The sequence below is a fragment of the Anopheles ziemanni genome, chromosome 3 (genome assembly GCF_943734765.1).
Source record: "Anopheles ziemanni chromosome 3, idAnoZiCoDA_A2_x.2, whole genome shotgun sequence".
Classification (NCBI taxonomy): Eukaryota; Metazoa; Arthropoda; class Insecta; order Diptera; family Culicidae; genus Anopheles; species Anopheles ziemanni.
In genome coordinates, this window is record NC_080706.1 from 71,732,105 (window position 1) to 71,746,148 (window position 14,044).

The 14,044-nt window shown below is 48.9% G+C and overlaps 1 protein-coding gene across 1 annotated transcript in view; it reads right to left on the reverse strand.

Annotated features, from left to right (window-relative positions):
- LOC131287430 (cyclic AMP response element-binding protein A) overlaps positions 1–11,999 on the reverse strand; it is a 111,984-nt gene extending 99,985 nt beyond the window's left edge. Inside the window, exon 1 of the mRNA XM_058316478.1 lies at positions 11,946–11,999. Coding sequence (XP_058172461.1) covers positions 11,946–11,999 — 54 coding nt within the window. The remainder of the gene's footprint in view (positions 1–11,945) is intronic.
- Between the last annotated feature and the right edge of the window lie 2,045 nt (positions 12,000–14,044).

Below are 14,044 nucleotides of genomic sequence, written 5' to 3' on the forward strand. Positions count from 1 at the left end.
AAATAAATTAACAAAAAAAAAAAACAAGACAAACCCACGGCGGAATGCGAAACATGCGGGTTTTCGGGGGACGAAATCGATTTATTTTAATTTCAAACCGTTTCGTCGACTCCAATGGTATCGGGAGTGGAAGTGTGCACGGGCATTTGGACCAGCATTGGGGAAATACCCTCTGTGTTTTACTTCTTCACGCGTTTGTGTTGGGGTTTTTTTTTTGCACTAGCAGCACATGGCCTAGAAAATTGGCAACCAGCGCAATTCGTCATAAAAGGGTATGCGGATCGGGGCGATCGCAACCAAAAGTGAGCACAATGAGGGGGCGATAGAGTTGGGCGGAAGAAGAAGGGGTTAAAAAAAGTGAACCAAACTCATCCGCATGGGAAACCCGCTCGGAAGCCCGGGGAGAAGAAAATTCGAGTTTGCCGAAAAAAATAGCACCAAACCTAACGCGCTGCAACCGAGCAGAAATGGGGAGGAGGGTGTGTAACACACAAAATAGCATTACAGCTCGCGAAAACTTCACCGAAAGTGCATTCACCTAGCCGCACATACCGGAACCGGCCCGGGAGATGGCGAAAGTTTGTTATTTTTTTCCGATTTTTGTTTTCCAGCGGGGTTTAACATAAAACAGGAAGAAAAACTGCAGCCTCGACAGCATTCCAGCTTCGGGTGTTCGTAAGTAATAAAAAACAAGAAGTTACAACAGCTCCCCCCCCCCCCCCCCCCCCCCCCCACCCCTCTATCGGTGAAATGTGCGTTTCGGCAAACATGAATTGATGGTGGCCACATGAAATCGATTAACTGCACAGTGGATCGAAGCGTTCCGGCTTAGCTGAACTAGTTCCAAATTTAGCACAATTCGTAACGAGTCCAATTCACAGTTGGTTTCCCAGCCGTACGTAGGGAAAGCTTTCAAATCCGTAGGGCATGCGTGTGTGTGTGTATGTGTGATTGGGTACTAAGTGGCTTATGCATGTTTGCAAATTTTAAATCACTTCTAAAAATATATCTTTTAACTCACTTTTGTCATTTGTTATTTTCGGAACATTCTATTTTCTATCCTTTGATTGTGTTTGTTCAACTTCATGCAAACTGTTTGTCTTGTTGCATATTATATCAATAATTCCCTTACTTATATGCACTCACCCTCGGTCAACACATTTCCACCATTTACAACAAAAAAAAACCTAAAGGAAAACACTATCCGTGTTGATTTTATTTTTCAATCGTTTTTGTTTATAACACCATCACAGGTCGGCAGCGGTATCATTTCCACCCGGGACAAACCAAGCATCTCCAACGCCCCCACCGGATGACGATACAGGCCGTTGATCAACCAAACTCGATCGCAAGATTTATCTCGGAGCCGCGTGGGGCACTATTTTTAGAAATGTGTACATGCCGTTTGAAAGTGAACAAAAAAAAATGATTTAATGGAAAATGGAAGATGAAACTGGGGGTATGGAATGGGAAATGACGATGAGAAAAGAAAAGCCGCCGAGGAACAATATGGAAAACAAAACACACGCACACACATTATTCAAAGAAAAACAGACGTACATCGATACAGACTTCACAGTTCGTCGATTAGATGGTACATCAAATTGGTAGTTTTGTTAATCGGAACGGAATGACAATTGTTGCTTGAAAGATTGTATAGACTTTTAAACTATACTGTTTTAAATATAATTTAAGTAGTTGCCTACATTCATGCGTATAGGAATGGAAGGGAGAAAAGGATTCATGAAAAAGGAATAGTGAAGTAAGTGGAATATATAAGCCAAATGAAATATTTTGACAGAAGAAATAAAACAGTAGCAAACTGGAACTTAAGATGTAAAGTTTACTTGCATCGCACGAAGGCCATCCGAAAAATCTTACACATACGGGAAATCATAGAGGAAAAATATAACAATTTTACATAAAATATTAACATTGAAAGCATTTGCATAATGCTTCAAGAGATAAATATCAAGCATAAAACAATGATGCCCGAAAAATTCACGTAAAATTATTTTGTTAATGCAAAAATGAAACATCAAACCACTTCAAAACAGTTCCCACACACTTTTTCAATTAAATTTTTAAGTCGTATCTATCAGAAAATAAAAAAAAAGAATAGAACTAACTAATTCATTTCGTCAACACAAACGAATTAAAACCTAGATCTAGCGATCGCGATCTTGCACGAGCTGGCAACACTGCTCCAGAAACATCGTAGTGTGTCCCATTTAGATCGCGCCCAGTTTTTTTTGTCAACCACAAATCACGGAATCAAAGTTTCCCAACATCGCCGTCGCTGCCTTGCCATCTTGATCGTCTGCACAGCGGCGTTCTCCATATTCAAATCAAAACGATTAGCAGGCAAAAATGTGCCATATCTCGGCGGACGTGCGGGCAAGTTCTGGGACGCGGTCGCCGGTGATTCCCGTAAGTTCCGAAATCGTGGCATAGTATCGAGAGGAACGAGTTGCGGTTTTTTGTAGTCTTCTGCGTTCTGGAGGAGTCCATAATCAAACATGGAATGACAAACAGATTTCGCGACGTAGAAGAGGACACTCCGGATAGGCAAAGGGGGTGTTCGGAGGGGAGGTTGTGAAAATTAAATGAGAAGAATAACAAAAAACCAACAATCAAACACTGGAGAAACCATCCCTAAGCAACAAGTTTTTACACAAAACAAAAGATTCAAGCAAAAGTTTCACACCGCGAGAGAAAAAGCGAGAGGTAAAGAAGCGAGCGGTGTATAAATTATGAGCTAATACTAAAGGTCGAAGCGTTCGCTGTACGCGCACGGCCGAGATCCAGACGCTCTTGCGCCAATAAGCCGGCCGGTTTCGGTACGTCCGGTGGAACGGCGATCACCGACGCCGGTGGGGGAAGATGTTGTAAGCCGCAACGACGAGGGTTGGGACTCGCGTGATACGCGTGAGCGTCATCGAACACGTGTTCGAAGGAGGAGGAGGAAGGCGTCTGGCAGCACTGCGCCAAAAGCTGCGCCCCGGTGACAAACTCGATCCTGGCGAGCGAATCCGGTTTCGGCTGCTACTATATTAAATTACTCCGCACGTTGCCCAGCGTTCCGTTCTCGAGGTTCTCGCCCGCGCTGCCTTATGATCCGTGCATCGATAGGATCGCAATATCGGTAGTGTCGTTATGATACGATCTCAGCTCCGATCGTGCCAGTCCTGGAGCGAACGTTGTGCCGTTCTGTCCGACCGCGCACAATATGAGCCATTGATAAGCTATAAATCTTGATTCTGCAGATTTTGTTCCTCTGGAGTCCTCCTTTGCTGATTCCCCCGGGAAGTCATATTACTTCGTTAACGTCTCCACCATATTTATCCACGTTCATTTCCAATCCATTCGGAGCGGACTGTAATTAATATCCGATTGGTTATTTTATCCGTGGCTCATTGGCCGTTCATCAATCCCGTAATAAGGAAACGAATGCAGATGATGTTTTATAGCACATCTGCAGCCTTAAAGACAAGCCAAGTTCTGTTGCGATTGTGGATCGCAGGAACTTCAAAATGTCCAGCGATAACTTAGAGAACTCTAGCAGATCGCGAACGGTGGGAACCCGTACCGGGTATCATCCGATTCATTTGCCCAATTAAGACGTAAGAATGGAACCGGCAATATCGGATGGGTTTGATAATTTGCCCCAATCAGTCTACCACTCGGACGGTTCGCAACAGGTTTTCAACTCCAGACATTCCAGCCCTACGGAATCTGATGATCCTTCCTAGATGATCGCTCGCTCGCTTGCATGCTTGCTCTTTCCGAAGGTGTCCGCTCGGCATTGCGCCGTTCGGGGGAGGGGGATTGCGATTGAACTGGTTTCGGACCCGGACGGCCACCAATCCGTGACATCCGGGTGCACCTGTGCACCCTGAAGCAAACCGGGTGACTCCACTCCGTTCCGCGACTCACGCCAGATGAGCCCCCGAGTCGCTCATGCCGAAGGCATGAAGAGGGCAATAAATATTGATGACGGATTGTAAATCACGGCACCCGTCGCTGTCGACAAATACGCATACAACCGCGACGTTGGACCACGATCGGACACACACACACGCGCACACCGGGGGGGTTCGGGAGTAAAAGCGGGCACACGTGCGCAAACATAAAATTTCCCCTTACCCCTCTGACACGCAATGGCCATCAGAGGACTCCTTCCAAGGTACCTCCCTTCTGGTCTTCAGGGATCGGGGATTCGCCTGCACTCATGCAGTAATTTTCCTTCTCCACCACCTTTTCCCGGCCGCCTTTTTTTCCGCCCCAACTGAATGTTTTTCTTTCCTTCTAACTTTTTCCTTTCCCGCGATCAGTCTTTCATTTTTCACTTCCGCCTCGATCGTCGGCTTCGATCCTCCGCTGGATGCCTCCGGCCGAAGTAAACCCCGGTGGTGGTGGTGTGGCGTAGCGTAAGGGGCCGGCCCCCGGGGAGGATAAATTGTTGCACCCCGCACGTTTCCTTTGCCGGCGGGAGTGTGGGCTCTCTCTCGCGATCGCGATCTCAAGCGAGAGTTCACTCGTGCGTTGCCATGGCAGCGCATTGCCGCACGCGATCATCACGATACAAGGCACACACACACACAAACACACGATCTTGGGCATTCTTTTTCCCGTCTTATCTTGAAACCACCTCACTCCAACTTCCTTAATATCTGCCCCTTTCTATCGCACTCTCGTTGTAGAGTTTGTTATTTTCTTTTCTCCCTTTTTGACGGACCGGCGTCCTCTGGATGTACTTCCACACCATCAGACTGACTGTCCATTTCTATGGACCAGGGCTGCAGCGTGCCTCTGACTACATTTTAGGACTTAGTCCGGAGAGATCGAGTGGTGGGATGTCGAAGAGTGCGCGAGTTTTTATCGCGTCCCAGACGTACCCAACCGGCTTATTCGTCTGTGGCACAGAGTGGTACCTCCTCCCCGTCAACCGGCCTGGAGTGACCAAGACCAACAGGGAATACATTCCTCACCCATCATCACATCACATCTATCTTCGGCGTTTATTTATCTACTAATGCTGCCTTGTATAACGGTGTTCCCCCCACGGTGGTCATACCACAATGGGCACTCACGTCTAATGTGCGGCCCGCTCCAGCAAACCATGCGGCTAACTGCGGCGAACCGCGGAATTGGTTGGCCACTTGACTTCTCGACTTCTCGCCAACATTGTTTCGCAGCAGCCTCTCTTCTCCCGTCACGGTCACGCTCTATTGAATGCAAGTGAAGAGAACTTGTCTTCGTTGCGTTTGAACATCGCAGACTATTCGTACTCTAGGCACGTGAGCTTGTGCACCTGTTGCATGAAGCATAGGAGAGGAATGGGACGTCAACCCTTGTGCATTAAGGGGAGATACTCTAGCGCATAATTGGTGTTATCTGTGTGATATATCAACAGGTCCAAAATTGCTTTATAATTGTAAACCGGATCTAGATTTCCAAACTCTCATACCTGAAAGCCTACAATGAACCAAAGAACTCGATGGTGAGATTAAGTCCATATTTTTCAGTAGTCTAGAATGAATATTTATGATACAGAATTAGGCTCAAACTCGGGTCTGAATCCCATTTCACAACTCTTATTCATTCCTGCGGGTTTTACCAACTAACCATTGGAAATTTGGTCGATCAGGCTTAAGACTTCCGTTGAAGTATTGGAGAGCTTCGCTATGAATTTCCCTCTTCAAAAATCTCCCGTAACACTTCAAGCGTAACTCAACGATAACCTGAAAGACGCACACAGCCGATCCATGGGTTCGGCAATACAAGGAACCAGATTAGAAGACCCTTCTCAACTTCGAGTCGGCCAGCTGGTTTCGTACGGGGCTTTCCATCTTCCGATCGCGCGAATCCGGCACGCCCGGTCGGGATGACGATTATCATCGACCTACGCAAAACGGTTGCCGCACCTCGAACGGAAAGGACAGCAACCCGCCGTCCCAGGCGTCAAGGTCGTTCGGCCGCCAAAACGGGACTCACACCAACCCACAGCACCGCCCAGGTTGATAAACGTTCAACACTTTCCCTTTCTATTCCATCGCCAGCAACACGGACCGGGGAGCGACGCTAGGCGCGCTATTCTGAGGATTGAGGCAGAGGTTTCGAGACTAATCTCGTTCCGAAACGATCGGCCCGGGAAGCGGGTGGAGAACGGGGTATATTACGCTGTAGTCGTGCAGTTGTGGCCCACTAGATTAGCGAATAATTGATTATGAGCTCCGAAACGAATGTGCCCGAGGCCGAATCTCAGCGCACCTGCGATAAGCCAAAAACCGCTGCCAGGGCCCCCGGTCGTCGACGGTGGTACTACGCCGCTTTCGAAGTCGAAACGACGATCAATTATGTCGTGCAAGTGAGAGCAGCGAGAGGTGGCCAAGGGGAACAACAAAACAGGTCCCGGTAGGTCCATGGCCAGCGATAGCGAGAGCGTACGAGAGCGATTATCAATCGAGGAGGGTGAATCAATGAAAGGGGAAAACCCGGGGAGGCGCCACCAGGTTGACCCACGGCCCGGGGGAACCTGGAACCCGCTTATCTGGAATGCTTGTTCTTCGCCTCCAAATTACCCTAATAAATGTTGTTTCTAGGAAAAAAAGGGGCTCAGCCTCAAACTGCAGCCATCATAATTCACCGACTGACCAGGCCGACTCCATTTGGAAGCGTTTGGTAGTTGGGGTAACGTCCAGTTTATCGACACATCGACACCTGGCACAATCGACGGCACACTTTAGAGGGGAAAGTATCCGAACAACAGGCGTCACTTCCCGCGCACTTAAATACTTTGATTGGCAACACGTGGGACTTTAAAGTTCCCTACAGTCCATCAGTGGAACCTCAAGCGGACATCTCTCTCCAGGCACTCATTATCAACACCAGATGGTAGCACCCTCGCCGCCAAGAGCTTAAAGTGTTCACCGGTGCACCGTTATCGTCTTATCGAGCCGCACATATCAAAACCTGCTTCAAGTTGTACTGCTGATGTTGGTCAACAGACTACATACCGGTATCTGACCAGAAGGCAACATCTAACCTTCGTGCGCTCAAAAGGTCAGCGCAAGCGCAGCTCGGCCCAAGAAAGCCCCGCAGGCTAGCGCTGGAGTACAACTCAAAACAAATGAAGTATTCCAAGGAATTCAGCGACCATGTTCTCCGTCGAACTGACCACCTCGGCTACCACCCAGTCACCCAGGGAGTCGGAAGTCCTCGAGGGATTCCCAGAATCTCCCCTCCCCTGGAGGGAACTCACTGGTGAGTCGTAAACAACTAATTGTACAGAGCTATTGCAACCCCCAATGATCACATGCTCATCAGTAGATTGTTTTCAATTTGAGACCAAGTTCTTCGCGAACCACTAGCGGGGGCGCCCCGGAACGACAACGACTGGTGGAGGGAAAAAAACAACGAGCAATGTCCATTAGCTGGACGAGGGATATTGCGTCAAGACGCCATCCGATAGGCCCTCGGGTGCTGGCGGCGGCGGCGACAAGAAATAGTTTAAACAGGGGCGTACGGGGGATTCTTATCAGTACGCAGGCAGGCATTCACGGGAACGTTGTTGAACGCTCCACTTCATGCATGCAACAACTTACACTGCGAGCGACAGGCTCGACCCGCTATGGAGCCTCGAGCGGAAATACCGCGAATTGTTTGTTTACACTCGCGTCTGCGTTAATTTGGTCAAGCGAAGGTCCTATCTCCTGCTGACTTTGATGACTTCGGGGTGTCCCTCTATCTCTCTCCTGCTCGCGGAGGCCGATATCCACGCCTTAGTTCTTCTCAGTATTTTTAATCTGCAGACACCTCTAATCTGGGTCATACCGTAAATTATGCACTAAGCTCTATGCGACGAGACATCACAGACAAACTTGGCGAAATATCATCTGACTATGCTTGACTCCAGCTCCTATGCACAAGATGACCGCAATATCCAGCGACACTCCTCTTTTGTTTGTATTTAGCCTCCCTACAGAGGGGGTTTTCCCGCCATCAAACTGACGTCTAAAATTAAAATCACCTTGACAAGTGCTCCGTTATCAATTAGTCATCGGAGGAAAAAAACCCTCAATGAGTGCGTTCTCCCTCCCAAAACTCTTCGAGACACCGGGTTACACTTATCGGTGGCATGTCCCGGATGTGATACGCACTTACGCCAACACCATGCTGTGGTGTGAAGAAAAAATGAAAAGCGGAACAAAATACCAAACTGCCATATTTTACTAATCCGCCATCTTCAGGCCCCACACCACACAGATTGCGAGAGTTTTCCTTCTTCAGTCCCGATAAGCGGCTGGAGGAGAGCTTAGCTAAACGGTTGCTCGATAAGATTGTCCACTCGCTGCTGCACATTGCTGGCGTGACGGGGAGGAGGAGACCGGATGGGAAAAGGCCGGTGGTAGAGGGTTTAAATGATCGTCCCGATTATTATGCGATTACGCACGTATTGAGCGTCACGTATCAAACATAAACTGATAATGGCGCAAGCGGTTCGGAGGTTCGGTGGCTCGACATACATTAATCATAGCGCAGGGCAGGCAGTCTGGAGTGTTACATCTACAGCACACCTGTGCCACAAAAGAGGCTTTATGGCCGAAAAGCCGCTTGACTGTTTTGAATATACCTGGTAAACCTCACCATAATCAATATTTATGTCAGTCCTTTGAATTCCAGTACATCACATTGGTCGGAAACTAGGGTAAGGTTCTAGGTAGGAAGTCAAACGGCACACCATGTTGGTCATGAAATAAATATGAAAGAATACTTTTAAAACACCCTGCTAGCAAACCACAACATTCTACTACTCAACTCATGATAATGACGATCATAAAAAAGGGTTTCGTTACAAAACATTCACAGATGAAAACCAATCCTACGCAGGTTACATACCGTGTAACGTATCGTGTGCTGATGGGGGGAAAGGGGACAGCTCAACTCAGCACACCGAAGGGCAGACTAATTGAAAGCATTAGCGAGAGAGAAATGTGTCCAACAAGGCTGCTAATGGTGTGTGTGTGTGTGTCCCGTGTTGTACTAATCAAAAGTCAATTAAATTGTGATGTAGCAAATTAGAGTGGAATTTGACATGGAGCGCTCGCCCGTAATCGCTTCGACACCTTCACAGCAATTGTTTTGTCTGCGTCTTTGGGACTTGCTTGTCATAACAACAACAATAACACACGCCGTAGATCAAACTGAATGGCTGCGATTACAAGGTGAAAGAGGGTGTAACACAACGCTCCAACTGGATATTGGATATCGGAAGGAATGTGACAGGCGATCGACCACTCCCTCGCCGAAGGCCGATGTTGGGAAGGTACAAATCGATGCCTGGGATGAACGTCGTCGGGACGAGGATCGCGCTCTTAATGACGCCAACGGCGAAAGGGGTAAAGGCTCCCGGCTCATTGCCTCGCGGCTAGACGTCTGGAGTCCGGAAAAGAGGTTCGGTCGGTAAGTAATTTGGCCGACTGCCGGTTGATCCTTGCGTTACCTGTCGAGGGTGGAATAGGAAGGTATTGCTTCCCAACTCCGGAAAGAACGCAGGAGGAAAATTACGTCCATGGAGAGCAATTGCGTACGAGTCTCGGACAAACACCCATCAACCCATCGAGCATATAATGAGAGTTCCAGCTGGTTCGGGATGTTGCACATAGGAAACAAAAAAAGGGCCATGCATTCAACCACACACACACACTCGACCACACATAAAGACATTGATGAAAAAAAAATGGTGGCATTTCAGTGATGTTTTTCCATTGACAGTCGCCCAATTTTGTGGGTGGCCAACACTGGTGTGGGGGCGCTGGGGTAAGGTGAGGGGGCCATGATTTCTATTGTAGCTAGCTGCAAGGCGCTCGCGGGCAACCGGGGCAAAGGGAAAAGTGGGGGGCGCTGTTTTTTTTACGATGACCGAGAGGAGATTAATCCAACGCCAGCACACTCTTTCGCTTTTCCCTTCTATTTCTCTTTCTCTCCCTCTCTATGTTGGAGTTCTGTTTCACTCGTTGTATTATTTTTTTGAGCATTACAGGCGGAAAAACTAACGCCAGCGGCCATCACGACGAGCATGCGTGTGTGTGTGTGTAGGGCGCGAGCGCCTGTTGCAAGTGCAATCAGTAACGGTTGGTTGGCTGCAGCTCTCTGTTGGGAAGAGAAGCGTGTGGTGGGTAGGGGGAGGGGTAAACCGGCCGGCAATCGGAATGAATACCGCAGTTCCAAAGTGCGCGGATGGGGAACGGGAGGGGGGGGGGGGGAGTTGAAAGAAGGAAAAAAACAAATGGGTGACCGCTGGGAAAGCGCCTATTGCCTAATCGATTTATATCTAACGAAACTCGGATGGTGGGTGGGTGGGTGGGTGGAACGGGCGCACCGGAAGCCACCGGTGCTCCATTCTATCGTCTCCATACACCCGAACACGTGCGATTGTGTGCGCCGGTGGACAATCGATTGGCCGCCGTGTCGTGCCTCCAGGCTTATTGCGGTTCCGTTTCCTTTTCCGACTTCCCCCCCAAAAGGTTGGCGCAACAAGAGGTTGGACGGGAGAGAGGAGGGGGGGAAGGAGGCACCGAAAGCATTCCACAAGGGCTCGTCGATAATTGCACACCGATGCGGGGATGGGGTGGGGGGGAGGCCGAACTATTGGACACACGATGGGGTCACACGATTTTACTTTCACTTCAACTGTTCGACTTGCGACTTTGGGGGTGCGTAAGGAAGGGAACGAAAAGGAAATGGGGAGGGGGAAGGGTAGGGGGGCATGGCTAAAGGAGAAAAGAAAAACCCGCTAAAGCCCGAGAAATGTCCAAAATTGATTAGTTTCGATCGAAAGTCCCAAATCAATCCAGCTCCTAAGGGGGTTTTCCGAACACCCAGTACTCAACTCCTGGCTTTCAGGCCAAATACGTCCGGACGTACGGCATGTAAGTCTGACCTAGTTCAGTGGGTGGGCTGGATTGGGGGGCGGCGAAGAAGAAGAAGAAAGACTGAACTGCGGAGTGAATAAAGCGGTCCGTCTTGAAGAGCATAAATCGTACAACACATGTTCTCACTTCGTTCCGGCGGCCTCGACGGTTTATGATCCCTCACAGTCTGGTCGCAATGTGTTCAGCTTCCTCAACTGCCCCGTATCGTCGGTCTCATAGTCTCCCCCTGGTCGTCGTCGTAGTCGTCATCGCACTTGACGCTGCTGCACATGTTTCAATTACTTTACCAACTCTCCCGGCCCAGGCTATGTGCAGCGCTCGGGCCGCCGGACCCGGAGGCAAATATTGTTTTATGCGTCCATCCGTGGTGCGCATACCAAGCAGGCCGGCATCGGACCCGCTCCTGCAGTCCGTGGTTCTATTCTAATCTCGAAACCATGCGCCGGCGGAACTGATGCAGACACAGGCCGAACGCCCGAACGCCCTCGAGAAAAATTGGCTGTTCCGCCGCAAAAAACGGAATGGATGGAAGTACCATTACCCAGTTTTAGAGCCGTTCTGTCTCGCGTACTTAACAGGTTCGTGGAGGAGTGTTAAAAAGCGAGTACATGCTATAAATATACCAAAAGATTGGCACTTCAAAAATATTCTACTGCTAAGTAAGTCTTGTAGAGCGTTAAATGACAAGTCAATGCTAGATCTTCTGGCAATATCGTGGAGTTCTTTATCTGAGGATCATTATCTGGATATCCAACCTGTTCGTTTGGACATTTATGTAATTCAAAGGAGAAAGATCGTGGACTTGGAATTAAAGTAATAAGGATCATTATACAAAATCACGAAGATTTAAAGAACCATCTGATTCTACCGATTCCACCTAGAGCCATGGCTAAAGACATCTCTCCACTATAATCTGACACCCAGACGTGAGGTTCCTATGGTTAGTTTACAGCCTCACCGGCGACCCGGTATCCATTTCAGATGTCCCTTTTCGGGACAAACACTTACCGCATCGAGATCGGTGTCCCAGATGTCCTTCAGGTCCCCGTCGTCGAAATCCATTGCGTTTAGGTAATCCAGCTTGACGGCCGTTAGTGGTTACGATCCGGTTGCGATCGAACGCAAAACACCGGATCCGGTACGGTTGTGCTGCACTACAACTGCTTCCTGCGACCCACCCAGCCAGGCGTCCGGGCCTGTGTTATCGCCTACCACTGCGCTGCACCCGCACTATCACCAGCGTTTTCCTAGAACTACTACTACTTCTGCGGGCGTGGAGCACCTTGGCACCCTTTCTCGGTGCACGGCTGGCGTTGCGAGCTTCGAGCGCTTCAGTTAGGTTAGATTGCACACTTGGATTCTGACTTTCCGTACTCCGGCACCAGAGGCGTGTCAAATACTAGGCGAAGTCGCCCGAGATCCTTCGATAAGGATAAACGGTTTCACAAACGCAACTAACACTTTAACACCAACCGGGGGATATGTAGATCGATCAGAACCACCAATTCATCAACGCACCGTTGTTGCTACTGACCGGTTCACGTACTTCGGTACACATACCAGCGCACTAAACACACATACGAAGCACAACCTTCACAACACAAACACACAAACAAATCAAACAAACACGCACGCTTTCTTCCGTCGGAAGTTGGGCTGAAGAAGGGTGAGGAGTGGGCACTTTTACTGTCGTGTTAGTGTGTGGGAGTAACGGGCCGTGGACGATGGCCTTTCTTGGCGCTGTGAGGAAGGAGGATGGAGGACCAACGTCTTGCCCGTTTTGGTCAAGTTCGGCGAGCGATTCCGGTTCCGGTTGTGGATGGGGAGAAGTCGCTGATCCGTCGCGCGAAACTTTCCAAGACGCCACGGGGGGCGGGGGAGCGATGGAGCTTTTCGTTAAGTTCAGTTCTTCGTTCTTATAGCACTCTCACACCACTTAGGTTGAACACTTTTTTTGGGGGTATCAATCCAGCAAACTTCGCAAAATCTCAGTGGGGCGTTCTAACCTACTCGACGGGTTTTTTTTTTATAATAGGTTTCCACCGCGCTAATTAGCTCTAATTATGTTGCGCTTTTTTCCTCATTCCACAGCTTCTCACCACCTGTTTCTTCTGCATCGGCAAGCACGCGCGTCCCAATATCTGAAGCCGGCATACAAGAGCACACGAAAGGCGAAAAGATGCGCGGTTGAGGAATGGATCGCCAAAGGCTTCCGGCGCGATAGTGAAACTGGCTCGAGTCCAGACTTTGCAGCACGCAAGACTTCACGCTGCGAATTCCACCAAAGGAATCAATTTCTCGGCGAACTACAAATTCTTGCCAATAGATCTGGAGAGGTGCCTTTAACTTCTGGATCTCAGGCACGGTCTACTGCGTGAATCGCATGAGCAAAAAAACCACTTGTTGATTCAAGTAGGCCTCCGCGATTTCGCAGAGTACGCTGAAGCCGCAAGCGACAAATCAAAGGAAGCCGGTCCAAAATGCTTTGGAGAAGTTGACTGCTGCGTCGGGCACAAACTGCTGGGTTTTTGATGATCAGCGTTCCGATTCAAGTCTCCTCCACTCTTTTTATTCTATTCTTCTTCTAAACACAAAGCATTCAGGGCGGTAACGCTGTGGTGCCACAATGATTGTGGTTATCAACATAAGGCAGGACCAGGGAAGCAGTCACCAACTTTGTCGCAGTAGTCCGCTTGGCGGGGCGTCGACACTTTCCGGTGCTTTACGCACTCGCACACTGCTTGTGAGGAGTAGTCTCGCCGTCGTCGTTCCCGGCCTCCGGGAAGTTGATTATCTCGCACGCAACGGTGGTTCACTTTTGCTCGATGGCAAAGAACACTGGAACACGCTTATTCTTTCACTTCCGACACTTCCATATGTGTACACTTTCCCCGCGTGGCAAGTAATTTTGCTTTAACAGATGATTTTTCAAACCTTCAAAGTACTAAACTTCACAGTATGGAGTACCTTGTAGACTCCGTTCGGTTCACTGGCTTTCCTTTTTGAGGGTACACTAAGCAAGTATTGCACCAAAACTATTTTTTTCACGTGCTACTTGTTACCATATGCGCCGGTATACTTTACTTTTTTAACTTACTTTAATAACT